The 23,830-nt window shown below is 42.2% G+C and overlaps 2 protein-coding genes across 4 annotated transcripts in view; one reads left to right on the forward strand and one right to left on the reverse strand.

The window, feature by feature from the left end:
- Positions 1-13,083, forward strand: part of ZDHHC17 (zDHHC palmitoyltransferase 17) — a 67,406-nt gene extending 54,323 nt beyond the window's left edge. The window contains exons 13-17 of the mRNA XM_090139071.1: positions 518-611; positions 4,428-4,511; positions 4,905-5,062; positions 7,109-7,203; positions 8,604-13,083. Coding sequence (XP_089995197.1) covers positions 518-611; positions 4,428-4,511; positions 4,905-5,062; positions 7,109-7,203; positions 8,604-8,742 — 570 coding nt within the window. The 3' untranslated portion in view covers positions 8,743-13,083. The remainder of the gene's footprint in view (positions 1-517; positions 612-4,427; positions 4,512-4,904; positions 5,063-7,108; positions 7,204-8,603) is intronic.
- A 2,154-nt stretch (positions 13,084-15,237) lies between these two features.
- On the reverse strand, positions 15,238-23,437 carry CSRP2 (cysteine and glycine rich protein 2). 3 transcript variants are annotated; one of them, XM_031589675.2, is made up of 6 exons: positions 23,314-23,406; positions 20,260-20,378; positions 18,547-18,715; positions 17,434-17,566; positions 16,688-16,781; positions 15,238-15,535 (listed from the first exon to the last, which is right to left on the reverse strand). In XM_031589675.2, the coding sequence occupies exons 2-6, from the start codon at positions 20,369-20,371 to the stop codon at positions 15,459-15,461; spliced, it is 585 nt and encodes a 194-aa protein (XP_031445535.1). In that variant the 5' UTR covers positions 20,372-20,378; positions 23,314-23,406; the 3' UTR covers positions 15,238-15,458. The 3 variants fall into 3 exon arrangements, with proteins under 3 accessions (XP_031445535.1, XP_089995204.1, XP_089995212.1); XM_090139078.1 differs by lacking the exon at positions 23,314-23,406 and adding an exon at positions 23,131-23,149; XM_090139086.1 differs by lacking the exon at positions 20,260-20,378 and having other exon boundaries at positions 23,314-23,437.
- Between the last annotated feature and the right edge of the window lie 393 nt (positions 23,438-23,830).

Below are 23,830 nucleotides of genomic sequence, written 5' to 3' on the forward strand. Positions count from 1 at the left end.
ATACGGCAACTTAAAATTCTGTGTGTATCTATGTATATCTCCAAATAGTTAATATCAGATCTTTTTTTTGTTGCTATTTTTTATTTTTTTCAAAACACGAACTTGAAAAAAATTGTTGAGAGTAATCAAGAGTTTTGAGTTGCAGTTGCTGAATAGCATTCCTGTCTTTAGAAAATAAGCAGAACAGTTTAAGGCTTCATTATGAATACTGCTGACAGAATCATGGAACTGGAACTTGTTCTGTACATTCATTGCTGAAAAGCTGAAATGAAACTGGTTGCTATACAAAGCTCAAGAGCTGGAGGGGATAGAAGAACTTTGGGGAAAAAAAAAGTCCTTTATGTAAGAAAATTAAGGTTGCAGTCTGTGTGTGTTTGTGTTAAATATAACGTATAGGTTAAGATTAATAGCTAAGATCATGTTAAAAATTGAAGCTATCTAGGGAGTTAACAAAATAAGTTATTGTGCATTAAACTGCTCTTTTGGTGTTCTTAACAAATGTTAATAAACATTACAGATACGGAAGCCAGTGAGGTCTAAACACTGTGGTGTATGCAATCGATGTATAGCAAAGTTTGATCACCACTGCCCGTGGGTGGGTAATTGTGTGGGTAAGTAATCTGCTGAAATCTGTAAAAGATAAAGAAGGCAAAACCTCCTGGAAATGATCCTGTGTGTTGTATGGGATTTTGCCTGTTCTTCTTTCATGGTGAAATTGAGTAGGCAGAAAAACTGTAGAGGTAGAAGGAAGGTAATTTTTAATATTGGTCCTAATTTTTCTTTCTACATGTGATTCTCTGTGTTAGCTTTACCTCTAGTGTCTGTTATATACCCAGACTCAGAATTGTTTTCTGTCCAATTCAGTTTCTTGTATGTATATTTATACTAACTTAAATTCTAATAATTTTAGAAGTTAGTTAAGCTTTTAATCCTTTCTACGCTAAGAACATCTACTGATTCCACAACTGACTGCTTATCCATTTGCCTAATATAAATTTTTTCATCTTTCCTAATAATTTTCTAGTGGGAAAGTGTACATATTCAAAAATGCAATTACAGTAGTGAGATATAGAATGGCTTACTACTGAGATATTCTTTTCTTTTTGACCCCCTCACACCTTCCACCCTGTAATTCCCAGAATAAATTCATTTTTTCTCCTTAGTGGTGATATAGAGAACTGATACTGAACAGGAATCAAGTCTCTAAATGCTGCAATTCCCCTGTTTTTCTTCGTGAAAAACTTACTTGAATTATCATGCAGGGGTGTCACAGCTAGAAAATGAATACAATTCTTCATTATTATTTTTTTTTTTTTAAAGACATGAGTAAAGGTAACTTCAGTCCTGGGGAGGAATTAGGACCTGGATACAGTGACAGAAGCTTCATTGTAGTCCTTTCAAGTATTAATAATAATATTTAGTCACTGTAGTTTGATTCTTCTTAGGGAACAGGACAGTGCTGACATTTGAATTGTTAACAAAGCATCATTGAAATCTCATGAAGATGGACTTGAGTTGTTCCATTCTCTTTTTCATTTCCTACTACTGTCACTATATGAGTTACTTTTGATTTATATTTTAGATGTTTTACAGTGAAGAACTAAGAAATCCTTAATGAACAACAGCAAAAAAGGCTGAGTGGGCACAAACTCAGATTTTGGAGACACTGCTGAGTGACAGTTTGGTATTTGTTTTGTGAGGGTGCTGAGAACCTGTCAATGGGACAGAAAGACCCAGAGTTTTAACCAGTGATTTGGAAAGCAGAAAGATTGGGTGGGAAAGGAAAAAAGAGACCTCTTAGTTTGTGTAAGAGAGTACATGTGTAGCAGGATTAGGGATAGGGATAGGTAATATAGTGGACTTTTTCTTGGTTTTTTTGTTGTTGTTTGTTTGTTTAGGGGTTCTTTTTAGAGTGGTGGTGGTGATTTGTTTTTTTTTTTTTTCCCCAGAAACAGTAGATGAAAAAACAGAACCTTCTTGGTCTTGAACAAATCAGGATAACCATTGATAAAAGTAAACATTAGGAAACTTGAAAGTATGTTAGGAGGGAATGATGGTCTAATGGCCTTATATGGCTTTTCTGCCTCCAGTTCATAGATGGTGACTATGAGCACAGGATTACAAAACAGAACCCATTCTTAAAACTGCATTCATGGCATGTTTCCCAAATAGGGAAACATGAATTATGATGGAAAGGTTAAATTTGGAAATGTTTCATATAGTCTTGAAATGTGTTAAAAGAACAAGAATTTTACTAAAGATAAGATTGAGGAAAGAGTGTGTACAGACACTCTAAAAATAAATTCTTCTGGGATTATTTGCTATGCAAACAGATTAAAAGAAGGACAGGCTTCTTAAAAATAGTTCGGCAATAAGGACAAATTATCTTCATCATATCTGCAGAAATGTCATTAATGTTGCAGTGAGCGGGTCTCTGAAGGTGATTGATTGTACCTGTCTTTCTAATGGAATATCAGAATGACAGTGTATTACGTATTTCACAGGTGGTTATTTACTAAAAAAAAAAGTATTTCTCACTTTTAAACTTATAGTTAAGCAAATGCCATTTCAAATGTAAACTGTGGACTTGTAACAGAAATCTAGTTTTCAAAGAACAGCACAGAAGGAAGCGATAGCCAAACTTTTTTATTTACTTTTATGACATGAGTTGTGCTGCCATAGAACTGAATTGTTCTCAGAGCAGTGACTAAGAAGAGGGGTCTTGTGTATTTCACAAATTACTTATGGTTTGGAATAATGATCTCTTCCCAACTCCAAAAAAAGATTCTCCAAAAGTAGGAGGAAGTGAAGGAATGAGCTATCTGTCCAAATCATTCAATATATAACTCTATCGGATAAAATAACAATCAGTTGTCTTTACTGTGTTATTACTTATGTATAATACCAAAAAAACTATATAAAAAAAAATTAGCAGTTGTTCTTAGGGCATTGTCTTAACCATGAAGTCACTTACTACTTTCCTTAGGGTGAACCTGTATAATATAAGGATGTGTTTTACTCAGTCTTATTTAAGATGCAAAAGAAAGGTGGATTCTCCACTTTTCCAAAGTCTTTTAATAGTGACCAGGGCTGTGCATGTCTAGACGTATTTTCACTAAATAATGGGTTCTCCAGTTAAGTAGAATCATAGAATGGCCTGGGTTGAAAAGGACCACAATGATCATCCAGTTTCAACCCCCTGCCACGTGCAGGGTCACCAACCACCAGACCAGGCTGCCCAGAGCCACATCCAGCCTGGCCTTGAATGCCTGCAGGGATGGGGCATCCACAACCTCCTTGGGCAACCTGTTCCAGTGCCTCACCACCCTCTGTGTAAAAACTTCCTCAGAATTCCTCCTAGAATTTGATTTGGTATCGCTGGAGATGCTACTGAAAGGAACATTTCATTGAATACCGATCAGTTGAACCTCATGGTCTGACTATTTAACTTCCTGTTTTTGAATTTGTTTTTATGAAACCAAACAGTTCCAGAAGGGGAAGTAATACCTTAGGGGCATTCCCAACACTCCTCCTTATATTCTCTTAGCTGATTGAAGGCAACATTGCAGCATATTTTACATCCAAAGGAACTTGTTTGATTTTCAAGGCAGTGTCTTGTACTCAGTCTAGCTTGTGTTTATGGGTGTTTTTCCTCATCTTTTTTATGTAGTCATTCAGTTTGCTTGCAAAAAGCACTTGATTATTTTCTGCCTCCAGAGGATGTTCTTGTTTAGCAGGCAAAACATCTGATATAATGAAGAAGTAAATATTGTGCTTGTAGATGATGACAGCCAAATCTTTGTAGCCCATTACAGTCTCTGTGGGTTTAGCTTATAGCCTAGTGCTGTTAGAAGGTTAAAACAGTGGACATATTTTATAGATGGAAGGTTGAGTCCTTCAAAATTAGGGCCTGCTTGTGTAAGAGACATCATCTTAGCTATACTCATGTTTAAAATAGAGCATTCTCTGTAAAACTGATTTTTCTTGTTTTTAACTCCAGTTAAAATGTTGTACTTGTTTTTGTGCCATTCATTATGTGAGCCAGTTAATTAGGCCTTGCCTGCAGTTTTTATCTGACTTCTGCTACATGTTTTGGTTGGGCTTAAACACACTTGAATGAAGCTAAGCTTTGAGTTAATTTGTTCTCATCAGAGATCGTATATTTTTTCATATTCCTGTTCATTTTAAGAATTCTGCAATCTGATGATTTTTTTTGTCATTCTAAAAAAAAAATTACATATTGATGTGTAATTCCTCATGGTTCTGGGTTCTTTAAAGCTGTTAACAACATTGTTCTAAATATTGTATATTAATAATTGTATTAACTCATGAGAGAGGCTACCTATAATAGGAAGTCAAGCTTCCTGATGTGTTTTGTCTTTTGAAAGTGGAGTAATTTGATCTCTGTTGTTCTTGTGCAACTTTAGGAGCGGGGAATCATCGCTATTTTATGGGATACTTGTTCTTCCTGCTATTTATGATCTGCTGGATGATTTATGGATGTATCTCTTGTGAGTAGATGTGTGGGGTTTGTTTGTTTGTTTGTTTTGTTTTTAATTACTTATAAATACTTCATCTCCTGGTATGGATTTTTACAGTGTTTTGCCTTATTAGAATTTTTGATATTCTTTATTCTGGAGTTGAACTGCATATTAATCATTTCCCATGGTTATTTAACTTAAATGTTTTTCTGGTCCTGTTTTTTTGTCTTCCTCATGACCATGTGTGTGCCTATGTCATATATTCAGTGACTTGGAAAGGGAAGCCAGAACAAGTAAAATTCTTTTGGTACACTGCTGTTTTCATATTTCATGTAACATGTTCTGATGTGAGGTTTATGTTGATGTGTAGTAAACACATCTTAAATCTTCCGTATGGTGTTTCTTGCTTTCTTTTTTCCTTAGACTGGGGTTTCCACTGTGAGACAAGTTATGCAAAGGATGGATTTTGGACCTATATTACACAGATTGCTACCTGTTCTCCTTGGATGTTTTGGATGTTTCTAAACAGTGTTTTTCACTTCATGTGGGTGGCTGTGTTACTCATGTGTCAGATGTATCAGGTATGGAAGAGCACTTCATTTGGGAGTGCATAGGAATATTGGACAGTTGTTGTTTAAATGTTCATGTTCATTATGCAAGACCAAGTGTTCAGTCCCAGCCACAGCTGAAGGAGGTAGGCATCTGTTGTCTCTGCATAATAGAAGGCATCATTCGCTTCTCATTCATTTGCACTTCTTTTATTTTGTGCAAGAGATTAAAATACTTACCTCCCATTTTGACAGAATGACAAAAAGGCAAAATAGACCAGAGAAAGGCAATAAAGGCTAATAGAAGCCTAGAGGATAAAATCTGTGGGTAGAAGTAGGAATAATGCAGTATATCATTAGCTGGGTGGTAACTTCAAATGGGACACAATTTCTTAAACTGCTTCAGGGTGATTTGTCATCACATGACTTTACTGTAATCTGACCAAACCCATTTTTTTCTGTATCCTTTTTAATGAAAGACAATTCATGCTGGAAGCCTTTCAATATTACTTATCATTAATGAGCAGCCAGACACTGATTTAATCTGTCTACAGATCCTGGAAATAAAAATCATGCTCTAAGACTTAGGTACAACTTCTTAGGAAATTGGAGTTTTCTCCTCCTTTCTGTAGAATGTTTATTAACAATATATGCCAATTTCAGAATCTTGCGTATGTGACATTTGTCTTGACCAGCAAAGACCTTTAGAAAAACAGATGAGCAAAGGTAACCATGTGTATTTCATGTGGCTTTCAAGCCAGTTTGAACCATGAGACTTCTCTAGCAAATGTGTGTAACTTTGCAGAGAGCCTTACGTCATATTTGTCATGACCCACTGGGCTCCACTTTGAGAATCCCTGTAAATATGATCTGTGTGCAGATGAATCTTTTGAATTATGCAATGCTTGGAAAAACAAACTGCATTGTATTTTATATCATTAGTATAATTAGGCAACATAGTCTTAGCACTTTTTTATTAATCCTGGGAAAATAAAATAAAAAACATAGTTATATTAATGCAGTGTTGCACTTAGAAAACTTAAGATCTTGTTTGATAAATCTTTCTGTGCAGTCTGACATAGGAATTGATGAACTTATTCTCCAGATTGTTTCTTTGGCTGTGCAGCTACACAGTCTCCTATTGCTCCTTGTTTTTTCCCTCCATCATCAAGTTTTGACTTGCCCTTTATATTGAACTGGCTGAGACTCTTGCCAAAGTACTGCGTATGAAAGAAAAGTAATTAAAAAACTGTACTTCCAACTTCAAAAGTTGGCCATTAACACCTCATTTATATACATAGAAATGAAACTCCACTGGGTTTCATGGAGGGAGAGAAAATGCTTGAGACAAGTAAATCCAAATGAGGCAAGCAAGCCCAAGTTTAATTTTCTCAGTGTTCATGTTTTTGTAACATGTAGCAGAGTTGATTTGATATTCCACTGGGAATTATAAGATTTTATCTTGCTGTAGACTATTAAGGGATTTCTCACAGTTCTGTTTCCAATTACATCACATTGCAATAAACTACAGTTTTATATGTGCCCTGTTAGGCTGAAGTAGTTGGAAAGTTATTACATAAAATTGTATTCTTTTTAGCCAAACGACTGTGGTTTGAAACAAACAAACAAAAAAACCCTTTTTCTAGTCAACTTTTTGTCTGACAGAAAAGTTGTGCTACAAAGTTTTGAATGAGGGAAATATAGCACTGTCATAAAACCATACTGCTATTAGAATGTCTGGAGAAAAAGAAAGTGATTCAAATGCTGTGTAAAGAAAGTCCTGAATCTGTTATTTACAGTGCACTTCAGTTGGTAATTAATAGTGGCACCTCTACCCTATGAACTAGCAAGGCACAGTTTGTTCAGTGATCATGATTTATTTCTGATCACTCTTAAATATTTCGTACCATCTGGTACAGCAGTTGTATGGCACTTTATGCCAACAGGTTCAGCAGGACAAAATTTGTTCTTCAAAAGAACAAATATTAAAAAAAAATTCTTTTTCTGCCTGTCTTACGTAGGGCTTGTTTGCCTGTTTTTATGTTGGCTAAGTGGCTTGCTTTATTTTTTTGTCTTCAGATATCTTGCTTAGGAATCACTACAAATGAAAGAATGAATGCAAGACGATACAAGCACTTTAAAGTTACAACCACATCTATTGAAAGCCCATTCAAGTAAGTCTTAAAGCGTAAACATGCATTTCTCACTTGTTGCTCCTCATGTTTGAATTGTGCAGCTTTTTGAATCTGAACATAGCTAAATACTATGATGGGGAGGGGGTGCAGGACGTCCCAGGAGCTGAAGTGGATGTTGTGTAGGTAAGATACAGGCTTTTCGTTATCATGAAGAGTAGGATATGGTGAGGTTCTAGTTTCTGTAGTGAGAAGAGTGCAAGCTAAAAGAGGAGAGCTCCAGGATGGTGTAGCACTGGGATGTTAGTACTTGTAGGAGGGGAATAAGGCAGAATGGAAAAGCTTGTAGAGTCAAAGCAGGAAATAAACGAAGGCGTGAGGCTGGAATATTGGTGGATTGAGGGCATATTATGAAGGAGCAGAGAAAGGACAGAAGCACATCTCATCCTGCAGTGTATGCTGTCACTTCTGTGGGAGCTGCTGCTCTTTCAGAGAGTACCCAAAGGAAGGGCAGATAGAATTCCTAGTTGTATGTAGTTTGATTTTTGTGCTGGAATAAAAGTTTGTATGATTTTTTTAATATCTTTACATACAAAACCTTTATTGAGAAAAAGACAAGCATCTCTCTATGGTTGACATCTTCCTATAGAAAAAAGTTGTAGCAAAATCAGTAATTACATTTTCTGAAAAAAGAACACAGAGTGGTGGGCAGGATATGAAAAAAAACTACAGGTTTTATCCCTATATTGATATCCAATTCATCCAAACCATATTTGGTGGAACAGCTGCTATTATAAAAAGGACTCGAAAAATTAACACCATGTATCTAAAATAACTGATTGGCATCACCTGTCAAAGAAGGAGTAGTCATCTTATTGCTTGGACCTTTTCTGGTGTGTTATTACATAAGCTTGTCTTCCAGAAAATCATGAACGTATTCAGCCTGTGTGTAATTATTAAGAAAAAAAAAAAGCTTTGGAGTTCTGATGCAAGCATCTTAAACATATGATGGTGAACTAATTCAGCAGCAGAAAGCCTGTGAACATGTCATCTACTTAATGCTTCCTTAATTTTGTGTTGTCTAGGAACTTAATTGATCTTAGACCTACAGCTGTGAACCACTAGGTGTGACAGAAATAAGTATTAGGAAAGATAGAAGTGATTCTGGGTAAGAACACTGGATAGCTGAAGGAATAAGAGAGCAGATAGCAAAGGACATTTAGTGTCATGATTGTGTCCAAGGACAAAAATTCATCAGTATAATGACTTATTTTAGAACTTGTTCCATCAGCAAGTGCTAAGCCAATTCTTATCTGAATTGGTTCTGTGCAGCTGGGAACTTAAAGACTGAGAAACTGAATCTGTAAAAGAAAAAAAAAAAAAGTATTTTGTTAAAAGAGCTTTGTTATTACTTACTAACTGTATTTCTGTTCTGTTTTTAGCCATGGTTGTATAAGGAACATTATAGACTTCTTTGAATTCAGATGCTGTGGTCTTTTTCGGCCTGTTATCGTGGACTGGACGAGGCAGTATACGATTGAATACGACCAAACGTCAGGATCAGGCTACCAGCTGGTGTAGCACCACCTTCATCCTGTGAGCATATCATATCTGAGTGGTGCCTGAAATTTTTTTTCTCTCTCTCTCGAAACCACATCCCTTGAAGAGTAGCATGCTATGTGTAGGGCTGGTGATGAATCTTAAGGTACCTTCTCTTCATCAGAATTTTATTAACAAAAGTTAAAATGGACAGAATAAACTGCCAAACCTGATAAGGAAGAGGAGGAAGATCAAAAAGGGATTTTAACAGTTCTTAACATGAGAATTACTCGCAACAGCATATTCACAGTATTTGTTGCTGTTTTTTTATTTAAGATCTTTCACAATGGAGCATGACATTATTGAAGTACTGACATAAGTAGTTATGTTGTGCTGAGCAGAAAAATTCGTTTCCCAATATGAATAATTCCACTGAAATGAGAATCTAGAATATAAAGTTAAATTTCATGACGCAAAGTTCACTGATTGCTTTGGTGTAGTTCCTGTAATGTGATTTTTTTTTTTAAATTACAGATTTTCTGTAGTATTATGTACATTGAAAAATGTGCTTTTCAATACTGTGATAAACATCACGTGGCGGGGATCCCCTGTAATGTTCAGTTATAGCAGTAATGCACATCTGGTAATGCTAAGAAAAAAACACATTGCCCACATTTTCTGGTGATTGTTATTGTCACCGCTTACTGGTACAACTAAATACTTGTGGAAGCCCTGTTCTGAGATTGTATAGTCTGAAATAAAAGATTGCACGAATAAGGAAAGCTCTTCTGTCAAAGTTGAAGCTGTGCTTAAACGCACGATGCACCTGCAGAAGTAGGTTACAGTATATAATGTTCAGGAAAAAAAGAAGTAGAAAAGAAATCATCATCTTTGAAGTAAATGTATAAACATTTCACAAACTAGCAGTGCTTCAGTACTGGCTTTGGTCCCCAGACAGCACAGTGTAATGTGGCTGCAAATGTGTTCAAAGAGTAGTTGCATGGGGGAAACCAAAGATGTGAAAACGAAAATCTCAATTATAAAAATATAAAGTAAAATAGTTTTAAATCAGCTGCAAATGCAGAAGAAGCCACAGTCATCTGAAATGCTTATTTTGTACGGGCGTAAAATAATGGAAACCAAACTTTAAAAAGAAAAAAAAAACCAAGAAAAAAGCATATCTCCAAAATAGCACACGCACATAGAAAATGTATTGCAACATTCTGAAGAAGGTGGTGTATTGGCAAGTGGGAATCACCCTTAATGTTTTTAAGTTCTCATGCTACAGAAATGTTTGGAAGGTAAGGAATCAACTGAAATGGCATTCCAAGGGGGCTTTTCTTGAATGTGATGCACTGATTTTTGTTATGGTGTTTTCATATACTCATAGTGAATTGTTCACTGCTTCCTTAACTATTGTTTACAGAGAGACTGAGAATCAGGTTAGTTCTTTTCTAAGTGCTGTAGCAACCTAGTGGTTCGAGAATCCTGTGAGGGGAGTCTGGGGAGGGGACCTGAAAGCCGATGTCTGAGACCAGTGTAAAGAATGTGTATCTGTACATAAATAATTTATCAAATAGTTTTCTCTCTGTGAGTGTGTGTTTAGTATATTTAAAGCTGCTCATTTTCATTTTATTCAACCAAAAAGTATAGGAAGATATCTAATGAGCTTTTAGTGATGTTAAATATTGCTGTTAATAGGCGTTACGCCCTGCAAATTCACTGCATGTTTGATGCTTGGCAAAATTAGCGTTTTCTGTAATATGCAGATTACAGGTAATAAAGCAATCTAGTGGTATTCCCGCCCCTTGCCTTAGTGAGAGGAGCAGTGAAACTGTAAATAGTTGATGTTCAGTATTTGCAAGTAAACCTTTTTTTTTCTGTAGTTGTTTGTGGATCTCGAGACACACGCTTAGTTTGCAAGTACCAGATATCAGGATTTACAGAAGTGCAGCATTAAAGTACTTGAATGTTTAATACTGGAAAAAACAACATCATGTTGGACGCAGTTTTGATGGAGAGGTGTGGGTATAGGGGAGGCAAGAAGCCTTTGCTGTTCTTGTCAGACAAAATTGTAATCCCAATTCCATTTCAGTGAAAACAGTTGCTATCAGTTACTCATTTTTTTTTGTAATCTCAAAGCAAAGCATGAAGACTTTGCAATGTCATTTATTTATTTCTCGGTAATGTTCTGCATATTTGTTCACTTCTCACATTTCTGTTGGGGGTTGGTTGACTTGAAGAACTGAAGTCTGCTTTATTAAAAGCCGCCCAGCACCAGGAGGGCGCTTCAGCACGTGATACAGGTTTTGGTTTTCATTGTCCAGTAGCATTAACTGCCATGGATTGTCATGCAGTCCTTTTAAGAAAAAGTTTGCAAAGAAGGTGATCTTTGGTAATATATGGTGAATTCTGCACTTTTCACTTGGTAAGAACTCTCTGGTGACGGTTTTGTGAAGGCCTGTAGAATTGGAGCAATATTGATTGTTATTAATATTAACCTGTGTGTGGATTTGGGATGTGAAGTTTCCAGTGCAGACTGTGACTTGTCTTGAGTAACACTGAATTTTTGGATCAGAAGTCATAAAATGGCGCAGCGGGGGGAGCCAACTATGCAGCATTTTTCTGTCAAGTTATCAAACTTGCAACTCATTTGTTGAACCAAAACTGCATTGCTTCTGAAACTCAATGAAGCTCATCCAGACCAACAACAGATCAGACCAGCTTGATCTGATCTGGGTAGAATAAATGGGAATTTTGTCTTGGCCCTAAACATGTGCTGTTCCTTTGCAGGTTTCTGTATTCTTTGATGTCCACCAGATTATTTTTTTTAATTAATGTGTAAAACAGCATCACTACATTTTAAGCTATGGATTTTTTTGTATATTCTTTATTTATAACTGTGCCAAGTATTATTTTAATACTGTCAAGATCTTGATGTATTACATTGTGAACAATAAAATCTGTAAAATGTTTAATAAATTAGCTCTCCTTACATAAATTAAATCTGTTAAATTTTGTAAGTTATTAATCAAATAAATATTGACTCTTAGATGCAGTGTTTGTCTTGACTTCTGATGTGGTTATGCACAGCACTGGTTTTGTCCATTCTCAAAAGTCTTTCTGGAAACAGATATCACTAAGAGAAAGCACTTCCATCATATAACAAGGCTACAGAAAAGTGTTACTGTCATTGTCTTTGTGTCCTCAGCTGTTCAGGCCAGGATTCAGCTCCTGAGTTTGAGCTGGCCCTGTCCAGGTTACTCTGCAGTGGGAGGAAGCCTTGTGCCTGGCAGAGGCTTTTTCGGTTGCAAAGGCTGCACTGAGCACTGCTCTGCCTTTCCCTCAGCCTCCGCATGGTGCAGGAGGGAGATGCAGTCTGCATCTGGAATGAGTCTTCCTTCTTGCAACTGTGTGCAAGGGAGCCACGTCTATCAGAGGTGTCTGGATGGACTGCTTGTTGCTGGTCAGTGACAGGCAGAGCTGCTGTCTAGAACTGAAGCAGAGAGCTTCAGTTCATTATTTCCCCTTCAGTGCCTTTTCTTCCTAAGTATCAATAAGCCAGACAGCATATTGTCTGTGTTTTTCAATTATATGTCTGATCTTAGTTGCTGTACTTTGTGCACTGTATTTTCTGAAATAATTTTGATGTTCTGTTTGGTCACTCTGAAAAAACCTCAGCTGTGAAATGACCTTTTGAAACTGGGGCCTGGTGAGGAGGAGAGGCCTTTTCAAACTCATCTCACTAAAGCAGGAGAGCAGGATGTGCACACAGACTTCAGCTGAAGCAGTGATGCTGCTGCATACCTCCCTGCACTTGGTTAGAAATAAAGAGAACAAAGACAATAAAATTCTTAGCAGTACTGCATGATTTTAGAAAGAACACACAGCATTCCCTTTATTGAGCTAAGTTGGAAGTGCTTGCAGAGATTTCTGAAATAAGCAGATTTTGTGCTGTATTTCTGGCGTGCACATGGTGACCAAACATTGGTGGTTTTTTTTTCAGTATAAGTGTGTGCATAAATGTATTTAGGAAGTTTGATTAAATGCTTTTTTTCTTTTCATTTTGTTGTTAGCTCTTAAATTCGCATGTGAAGAGTAGCTCTGTCCTCAGTTGTGAGACACACTACATGTTTGAGATGGTGGCATCTGATCATGATGGTTACAATGACAAAACCCGAAGTAAGTAGAATTTCATTTAGGAACAATGGCTTATATTCTATATAAGCATATACATATATTATGCTATCAAATGGTTGTCATTTGCAAGAATTTAACACGCTTAAGAATGTCTTTCCTAAATGACCCTCAGTTTGTGCACTGAATGCAGTTTCTTGTGACTACTGTATATAGTAATGCAAAAGTCTGATATGAGCTTATATTAAAAACTTCTTGATAAGTTACTATTTAACTACAGGAATTCATTTTGAGTCGCTCTGAAAATGTATTTCAACTTTTTTTTCTGTTGTGTAATGGCCTTCTTTCCCTTTTCCCAGAGGCCAGCTTTTCAGCTCTGTGTTTAGCACAAGGGCAGACTCCCTGTAGGCTGGTGGTGGTGGTGGAGGTGTGAGCCTTTGGTGTGGTTGGGAGGGCTGGAGGTGCAGGAGCCTTCCTGCACAAGTGTCAAGTCAGCAAAGGAAAGAAATCATTTTGTAGCAGAAGAGTATTAAATTCTTCACTATGAAGGACCAAAGGGTTGCACTGGTGCTTGTGGTCTCACTGCTATCTCAGCATGTGCTGCCTCTATGCTACTGATGTCATTTTCAGTTGTAATCTTTCCCTGTGTGTGAGCCGTGCGAGCTCTTGGCTCACATTTTGATCTGCCTGTCTGCTCTTCCTCGTATCCACGTTGTTCTCCCCTAACTCGTACAAATTTCTCTTTGTGGATTACTTTGACTAGGACATATTTTTCTAATCAGGCAGTTGGCTGGTGCTGCTGCACTACCTCAGACTGTGGCGGTAGATGCTGCTTGAACCTCTGCCTGAGCCCACGCTCACACACGATTACCATTTTATTGCAGCATTCCTAGTCTTGCTTATGTCTGCATGAACTCACTCTGTAAAGGCTTTTTTTTCCCCCAAAGGTATCAGCCTGCTCCCAGAACCAGACGGTTTCAGCTCTCATCTTTTCTGTAACAACTTCTGTTGGGCAGGATGAGAAGAGAAACAACCTCCCACCTTCACCCCAACCACTGCTAGGGCTGTAAGTAAGTGCTGTAACCCGAGTCTGCACTGCCTCAGCAATGTGGCCGTGCTCTAGGAGCTTGGCCTGACTGACCTCCTTGTTGTGCAGGAGTCTATCCTGCCCTGGAAGGGATGGGAAGAAGCTCCTCCTGCAACCTGTTACCTGACGCAGCTCAGGTGTGCTCCTGAGGTACAGTGTGTGGGATAAGGAGCTGATTCCCAGATCCCCAGTGCTTCTTTACAATAGGAGAAAGTTTGTGAAAGGATGTAATGGTAGCAGCCTGGATGAGGAGCCTGAGCACACCAGTGAATGTGTTTCTGGTGCTCAAGGAACTCAGATGTTTTTAAAAACAGAAAACAGCAAAGCTATTTCTACTAAGGAGGCAGCTTCCCTCACCCTGAATGACTTCTGCCTCAGTTTTAGTACCTCATTCTCATATAAGGCTGATGTGTTGGGCTGGACCCAGAACTTCTGTTGAGGAAGTGACCCCTACTTGCTTTACAAGAAGTGAAAGTTGAGGTCCTGTTGACTCAAGCCTAGCAGTGTCAGTGGGAGATGCTCCAGTCCCTAGAAGAAGCCCATCTCTCCTGGGAGCTCTCCACTGAAGATGTGATACCAGCACAAAGTAATTTCAGTAAACCTTCAGCAAATGCTATTTGACTGTGAGGGCCTTCACACAACTGGTGTGATCACACTAAATCGAGGCTGCATTTGACAAGTTTATTTGCCTGTGGTCCTTGCCCAGTCAGCTTGACCCCATGTCCCACTATCTATCCCAATGCCTGAAGGCAGAACTGTTCTGTTCTGGCACTGCAGGTGCAAACCCCAAACAATCCTCCCCTGGCTTGAGGGAACTGAGGACTGTAACCCTACTGGAAAAAGGTCAAAAGCTTCTCTTAATGTTATGTTTCACATGTTTCTCCAGCATTTCATCAGCTGTGAGTAGGGATGGTACTCATCTGCACCTCTATTAAGGGCACTGCAACCATGCAAACCCTGTGAATAATAAAACCTCAATACCAAGGCAGGTGTAATCCCACAGAAAGTTCTAGTGAGCAAGGATTGCTTTTCACCCCCTAGGGAATCCAGGGCAGGAAACAGCTGCTCACTTACATGTATAGCCACTTAAATCCAGCACACCCACCTCCGCACCACTGCTCATAGCAGCACATGAATGTGCTGTCCTGCTGTTGCATCTCTGTGGTAGTGAGGTGGTTACTCACCTCTGCAGCTTCCAGTCCTGCTAGGCTGTCAGTGAAGCCATTGTCTCTCTACCCAGCTTCCCCCCAAGGCAGTCCAGTAACAGTATCTGTAATAACCTTTTCACAGCTGACAGCAAGATAACATTTGACTTTAAGATATGTCAACAAGCAAAGCTTTATTGAATTGATATGCAGTATGAAAAGTGTGGTACATAAAGCAAGGAAGAAAGCAGTGCTTCAAAAAAAATCATCTAAAAGTATGGCCCAAACACTACAGCCAACTAGCATCTGTCTCACAGTAGTTAGTAACATTTTGGAAACTTTCCTTCAGCTGAATCTGTGCAGAGCTGTGCAGGTTGCGCTGTGCTCTCTCACTGGGCGTGAACGAGGGCTCCTGCTCCCTGACCATAGCCAAATCCTTTAGGACCAAAGTTCTTTGCGTAACAGCCTGCAAGAGAGAGGTGCTGGTAAGAGCTGAGGCATCTGAGCTGTTCATGAAGAGCAGCATTTTCAAGGTTAAGCCACTTGGCCACTTTCTTCATCAGAACACTGGAATACAAACCAACCCTTAACAACCTCTTCTGGGTAAATGCCATGGCTAAACACCCACATCTCTTCTATCAGGGTAGCTCCTGATTTGGGTGATGCTCAGTCAAAGATTTCCACCTACCAGCTCTGTGACTGTGTACCCATCAAAGCACAATGTCACCCAGCCATGGTGTGGGTCACCCATGGTACCACAAAAGGTATGGCATGGTGACTGTTACCAGTGCCCACCCTCTGGTTTGCTCCTTGACCTGACTAGGGGCATGGGCTGCTACTACACAGCTCAGTATGTCCAGATCCAGCAAGGTTTTCCATATGTATGCAACATCAGCAGACTCAGAACTAGCACAGTGCTCAGCTCTGCTGCTGTGACACAGAGACCATTTCTATCATCTTGACAGAAGCCCAGAACTTTCTTGAAACAGGAATAAATTCTGTCTCTGTCCTTGCATTACATTACCAGAAGTGTGAGCAGCAAGTCGAGGCAGATGATTCTGCCCCTCTACTCAGCTCTCATGAGACCCTACTTGGAGTACAGCATCCAGTTCTGGGGGCCCCAACACAAGAAGGAGGTCAAGCTGTTGGAGTGGTTCCAGAGGAGAGGCACAAACATGATCAGAGGGCTGGAGCACCTCCCTTGCAAGGACAAGCTGAGAGACCTGAGGCTCTTCAGACTGGAGAAGGCTCCAAGGAAGCCTTATAGTGACCTTCCAAATACCTGAAGAGGGCCTACAGGAAGGCTGGGGAGGGACTTTTTATAAGGGCAGGTAGGGACAGGATGAAGGGAAATGGCTTTACACTGGAAGAGAGTAGATATAGACTAGATATCAGAAAGAAATTCTTTATAGTGAGGGTGGTGAGACAGTGGAACAAGTTGCCCAGTGAAGCTGTGGATGCCCCTCCCTGGAAGCATTCAAGGATGGGGCTGTGAGCAACCTGGTCTAGAGGGAGATGTTCCTGCCTATAGCAGGGGGATGGAACTAGGTGATCATAAAGATCCCCTCTAACCCAAACCATTCTATGATTGATCAATCATCTTTGTTTCTCTTCTCACCTTTACAGTAGATTTCTCCCTCTTTTTCAGTTAGGGTTGTAGATTCTAGACTTTTCCCACACTTGGCACATCGGAAGCAGTTCTTGTGCCATGGCTGAGGGGGAAATTGAAAAGACAGTTTAAATACACAGAATGCCTGTTTGTTTTTAAAAAAGCGTTAACTAAAGATGACTGCATCAGAACTGTTTACTTATACTGGTGCAATGAAAACCAGTCGGAGTGCATGCACCAGTAACCAGTTAGGAGTGTCTGTATTTTTGGATGGCACAAAGGCCTGAATTCCACACTGCTTCCTGCTTAGAGAAGTGTTTTGAAAGGTCTGAGCTTGTCCTAATCAATTCTGATCTTAGCTATCGGGTAGCAAGCCAGACAGCTGGCAGAATGCATCACACAGTGCTATGTGGTGCTTGCAGAGAACATGCCCATTCTGCTGAAACATTCAGCCCTTCGTGAGCTCTATGAGAAAAAAAAACAACACCATTCCCTCATCTGGTGGGCTCCTGTACTTTAAGGAAGTACTGAAGCTTTACTTCTGAAAAACAAGGTGAGAGCTCATTACCCAGAATTTCCATTTCAAGTTCAAAAAAATGGAAGACTAGACTGATAATTTCCAATTCTGAGAAATGCAGTGTTAAGGAATGTGCCACGGTCAGTTCTGGACAGTACGCTCCAGGAAGCCTTCATAGCATACTTCGCTCACTTTGGAGCCCATTTAGCAGATAGATACCAAAGTCACATTCCCTTACCTTTCCGGCACCTATGACTTTCTCCGCCGCATAAACAGAATCCCCACACCGAGAACATTTCTCTGCACCTCCAAACTTCTGAGCAAATTTTGAAGTATTTGGGTTTGTGGTGGGTCGGTGAGGAGAGGGTGTGCTGAAAAAGGACATTTTGTTTTTGTAGTTCAAGGGTTCTGGCTCTTCCTGAAAATACTAACCATGCAGCATGCAACACACAGAACAGAATACCATACTTTTTCAAAACTGAAGAGATGCTTACCAAGCAAGACTTTCTCTTTTTTTCCTACCAGGCTTTAAAAGACCCTAAGGAGCTACTGGAAAAGCTAGTTTTCCAACGGCCCCTCCCCTTTTCACTGCTAGAAGCATGCTGATACCCAGGCCTTTATTAGGACATGGATTTATTTTAGCTTTAGCAAGCTAGAAACAATTATGTTAAATTCCTGTCATCTGATCATATCTGGAACTGATCAGTGACCCTAAGTACAGAGCTACTTAGCATCTCTGGATTTGCTCTGGCAGGACATTATACAAAGTCAAGCAACAATTTGGGAGCTTGCATAAAATCATCTGTGAGGCATAGCTCAGGTGCTTTTCACATGCTTTGCTTTACAGCAAGAACTTAATCAGATTAGGAATGTTTACTGTTTAATAAGCCATTCGGTTTGGCTATAATTAAGCCCAAACAGTTCTCCATTTACCAATTAAAAACTCGTTATTACAGCCCCAGATTTGCAACTCCTTGACTCCATCCCTGACAAACCTGCCGAGCAGCTGCATTTGCAGCTTATTTAAGAGAGCATCCCCAAACCCATGAGGGTGCCGACCAGCCAAGGGCTCCTGCAGAACATTCAGTGGGTCAGCAATCCCATCCCGTTGCACACAGCTCACTTCTCACATCCTCACCTGTGCCAACACCTGCCCTTACAGGGCCTACCCAGGGCCCTGCGATAGAAGGTTTGTGCATTGTTGGCTAACTTCCCTGCACTTGGTTACACTGGGGAATTTTGCAGTATTTCTGTTCCAGGCAGCATGAATTAGACAAAATCCAGCCTGAAAGACTCCTGTGAGTGCTGCTGGAGAACACAGCTCATGCACGTTGTGGCTTGGTTAACTCACCTCTCAGGCTTGATGCCTAGTCTCTCTCCCCTGTCCATGTTCAGGGTGCCTGCCCCTTGCCCATAGCCGTAACCTTTTGGGCCATACTTCTTTCCATAGCAAGATTTGCAGTAAACTTCAGCATCGTGAATCGCGACAGTCGTGCTGTCCAAATTCTTCCGGCAGACCACTGGAGAGAAAAAAGTTAAATGCCATTAAGCGCCCATTTCCACCAGCACATGCAGCAAGCCTGAAGTCAAGCAAGAAGTGCTGACAGAGGTTTCCTTGTCCACCATGTTTTGATTAGGCTGTGAGACCACTGGAGATTAGACATGGGTCGTCTTTTGAATTAGTGAATTATGCGTAGCCTCATAAAGAGCTCTGTTCCCTCCTACCTTCCCATAGCCGTCCTCAGAAACCAGCAGAGCAGTCAGCAGTTTCCCCAGACAGATGCCATATAGTACAGAGCAAATCTGTGCAGGAGAGTCCCCGTCCCACCCTCTTGCCTAGGGTGGGGTTTCCCTGCCCAGTGCTGGGTTGGGGCACAGTTGGTACTGTTTCACAGCTGTCACCAGAGGGGCCTGTCTTTTCTGGCAGTCATAAATCAGCCTTCAGCACAATGTAAGCACCCTGCTCAAGCTTACAGTCAAAGGCTGAACTATTTCCTGCTCTTCTTAAGCCTTCTTTTGTAACCCAACTGATGCGCTCTCAGTCTGCAACAACAGTTTGCTGCAATGAAGAATGTGGACTGGGGAAGAGTAAAAGAAAGAAAACCTTATTATTTTTGTCTTCAAAAAGAATTTAAGATCTTCAAAATACATGGCGGTCTTTGCTTACAGTGATCATTAGCTCCAAGGCTCTTTTTATAAGACACAAATATCCAATAAGTAAATCAACTCATGCACATTTGTTAGAGTATGCAGACTTTAACCCCAGCAGAATTATCCACTAGGCAAAAGCAAACACGGAGTCAGACACACTAGAGCCATTGTCTGACTGTAAGTTCCAGGTTTCTTTTAATAGAAATTCCCATAAAAGGCTGAATATGAGGCAGCTGAGACATCTGATTTTTTTTGTGGCTGCTATAGAGCAAAGGAAAAGGAGCGTAGGTGTGCCCAGGCTCCCATGCCAGTCCAGTATGCTGACCTTATACAGATTAATTGCAAATCAGACCAAGAGGCCCAGCTGCAGCAGCAGCTCATAGAGAAGGCTAAACCCAAGTTCTGTCTGCAGGCACTGAGCACCAGCAAACAAGACAAAACAATACTTCATGTTTGTAATAAGGTAAAGTTCTCTGACTCGGTCAAACAGGCTGCTGCTTTGCAAAGCATTCAAAACCATGAAGTGACCCTTTGTTTCTTTCATCTAATCAGAAGTCTTTTCAGCAGAGAAAGCTGTTTTCAATGCCTCAGTGGACTCGTTGGCTGGATTGGAGAACAGTGCTTTGGACTCCTTTCATCTGAAATAAGCCACAGGCCTCTGTGCCAAGAGAGCCTTGGCTTTCAGCCATGCCAAAACTTTGACAGTACAGCAATGCCCTGGCACGTCTCACCAATGCTGTGCTGAGCAGGTAGGACAGCACTCCTCCAGGCACATGGCACAGGCTCCCCTTGGGCACTCTGCACCTGCAGGTGTCCAGCCCAGCACGAGATGGCCGCCACAGCCCACCACCTCACTGCTGCAGGCCTAAGCCCTGCTGGGGTGGTTCTGGTGGGCCACAAAGGCAGTACTTACTGCAGAGGAAGCAGCAGCGGTGGAAGCTCCGTCCGTCACACTGCACCTCCTCAGCATGGTAGACCGTCCGGCCACAGGCACCACATTTGTTGCCACCTCCCCAGTTCGGCATGGCGGTGCTGTGGGGAGGAGAGCTTCATTAGTTACGCTGACACAGCGTCCTTCATGGCCCTGCCTCTATGCTGGGATTTGGTGCTCCCTCAAACACAACCTGCTGCACCCAGCTGTCAGGAACGAGCCTAGGATTTCACCAAGTGTTTAAAAACCTGTGCTTCCTCAGAGCAGCTTCTCAGCTGGACCTGACAGGCCCAGCAGTGAGGAAAGCAGACACTGAGCCCATGAGATGATTCCCAGTGCATGCTCAAGGCTTTCAAAGCTACATAAACTGCATACGCACAAATTACACTTTCATGCACAAGGGCTTTACCGTACTTTGAGCTAACATCCCCCCAGATGGATGTAATTTCAGTTTCTATGCTTCATTAGCTCCAGGCTCGTCACTGGTGGAAGCAAACCAATTGTGCCAACAACGGCATTTTGTTTTACTACGGGGCCCATCACTTGGGATGGAGCACAAGCCAAAGCTCAGCACACTGGAGCACCACTCGCTGGGGCTGCAGGGGCATTCTGAACTCCTCTGAGATCATGCCTGGGCTTCAAAGGGGGTGTAGGGGGACTGATTCCCACAGAGCCATCACTGTTACATCAACCGGCTTTAACAAACAGGTACAGGAGCCAAAAGCAAGTGTCCCAGGGCCTGCAGCTGCTGTAAGCAGCAGCAGAGTTCTCTCTCCCACATGATCTGCAGCAGGCCCAGGAGGCTGGTGAAGAGGGACAGACACCCTGACACATCCAGCTGCAGCCCTAGCAGCAGTCTCCCACACAAAGCCAGAAGCAACAGTGTGCCATCCCAACTTGCCACACTCCCCAGTCCTCATGCTTTCTCTCCACCTAGCTTAACTGGGATCTCCCCCTCCTCTTCTGCAAGTCTCGTGAGCTGCCCTGGACTGAAGCACCAACACAGAGTATCCTTAGCTTTTATAGGGCTTCCTCCCCCTGCCACCACCAAAGCTATGAGTTATTTGCCACACTCCCCTGGTGGCACTGCTACCTCCTGGTGCACAGCCTGGCTCTCGTGGGCACCCACCTCCTTAGGACTCATAAATTCCAATACAAACTCTGCTAAGCCACAACAAAGGGACCCACCTCACCCATGCTCCAGCCAAGCACCCTGACCGGGTCAGCAGTTTTGGGTATGAGTGAGAGCCGCACGGTTCCCAGGCATGACTCAGTGCCAAGTGTCTGATAAAAGAGCTTTGTCCCAGATATGCAAGCAGCCATTTATGGCATGTGGGAAAATAAGATTAGTTTATTAAAGTGAATTGGGGCATCTATGGTACATTCCTAACCAGAGGCTTAGGAAACTTCATCAATGGCTGAGCAGTGCCTTTTACAGCACTGACACTAATTACTGAGATATTCCTTTGTTCAATGCTTCCACAGGATTAACACCATTACCGCTTGTGGTTTAGCACTAATACTCTGACCGAGCTCATAAAATTAGTTTTATGACGTTTACCACTTTGCCTCTGTCATTCTTGGCACAATCGTACAGTCTAAAAATTAAGATTCCATTTCTTTTATTCAAGTGTTTGGCCGTGCTACCGCACAGCAGCTGACATCAATCATGGCAGACGGCGTCCTCACTTAGAGGGAATATGGGCTGCGCAAAGCTTCGCAAAAGGAGCCCGTTAACTGGAAAAAAGCAGAGAGGAGACTCCTTTCCACTTTGTACACTCTCCAAAATAGAAGTGGTAGGAATTTGGCTCAAGAACTACTTCTGCCTTTTCCTCTCACCATCCCCACACTCACGTCCCTTTCTGCTTTTACTTCAGCTTAAACTATTTTAATCACTCCGCTAACAAACCATTATCTGGTTTCCACACACACTACATCTGAAGACCTGGCTCGGGTTTCCAGCTTCGCCCCACACTTCCCTTGCAATATCTGGCAATGTGGGGTGCAGCCCTTCTACCCCTCCCCAGGAAGACGGAGCATTGAAGGATCCGGCACCCAGAAGCTGGCTCCAATACCCTGATAAGGGTGCTACAAATTCGTTAGACAAACAATGAAAAGGAACTGAAGTCAGTACTTCACCATGACCTTGCGCTCTTCCACAGAAGTGACTACCACTTATCCTCCCCATGCCGTTCCCAGGCCAGCTCACATGGGAAGGACAGCAGTACCTTTTCAGTTAGCCAGCAGCAAGGACTGCCCCGGGGCAGCGATGCCTGGGAACTACGGGTGTAGGACAGCACACACGCACACGTGGCTGCCCACCAGCTGCTGCTAATGGGGCACAGCAGGCTCCACAAGGAGCAGGTCCCAGCCTCACGCCCTGCCCAAAGGCAGCTCCGCTCGCCAAAGGCTTCTTGGCTAGTCCAGGCAGGCCTCCAGGGAGCTCAGCAGCTCTAATTAAGCAGCCAGGTGATCTCATTGCCAACACAAGCAGCTCTGACTTAAGAGTGCAGGCGTGTTGGCAGCCGCTTTCCTGAGATAAGAAGCCCCTGGCTTCTGCGGTGCTCGTGCCCAGCCAAGAGGAGGCCACGGTACCCAGCCGGTGCTCCGCACGCAGCCACTTACTTCAGCTGCACCGTCCTTTCCAGTGCGTTTGTTAGCAGAGAGCTTACACACAAGAATAGCCGCAAGATTATCTTTAAAGCAAACAAAATTGCACTTCCAGCGACCCGTCCCGGAGCCGAACGCCCCAAAGCTGCGTTCATTCAGCAGGACATGCCAAGTGCTGCCCGGCAGAGCACGGTGCCCCCGGCTTCGCCCCGCTAGCTCCCCAGGCACCCGGGTCAGCCTCACCCTCCGCAATAAGCATCAGACCGAGGCTGGAAAGCCGGACTGCGTGCTGCCGGGGGCCGTCAGCGGCAGGAGGGGGCGAAGGAAAAGATGAGGGCTCCCTCCCCGACCTCTCTCGTGTCCCTGTACAAGCACCCCAGGCTGGGGCGGGCGGCGGACAGGACCGGACCCCACACGGTTACTTACCACGGGCTGCACTCCGCACCTCTCGGCACGGTGCGGTCCCGCAGCCGCTTAAAGCACCGGGGCGGAGCCTCCGCGGGCCCAGCCCCCGCCCCAGCCGTCTCCTTCCCATTTATTATTATGTTTTTTTTTTTTTTTCCATTTGCAGTGGACTGTGAACGACGGACTTGTGCCCAGCTTGAGCTCAGCGCTCAGCGTGGGTTCCCGTGGGGTAAGATGGTGCTGGCTGTGAGCGAGGCCGAGAGGCTGACCGACCTCTCGTGTCAGCCAACGTTCTGCTGCAGGTTTTGAGGGCGTGCAGAGAGCAGCAGGAGCGATACTGACTGCTGTGTCGTGGCCTGGAGGTAACGCTACGGGAGAGGATCTCTCAAATTCAGGAAAATGGGGTGTATGAGAAGGAAATTCTCCCTGTGACTGAAGGACAGTGCTGCTACATCAGGAAACTCTCTTCGGCACTCCACATCCAACGATTACTTTTCTTGTGTCCAGTAGTCGGCCTGTCAGAGCAGCTTGGAGGGAC

The sequence above is a fragment of the Phasianus colchicus genome, chromosome 1 (genome assembly GCF_987193195.1).
Source record: "Phasianus colchicus chromosome 1, bPhaCol1.hap1.1, whole genome shotgun sequence".
In the NCBI taxonomy this organism is placed as follows: domain Eukaryota; kingdom Metazoa; phylum Chordata; class Aves; order Galliformes; family Phasianidae; genus Phasianus; species Phasianus colchicus.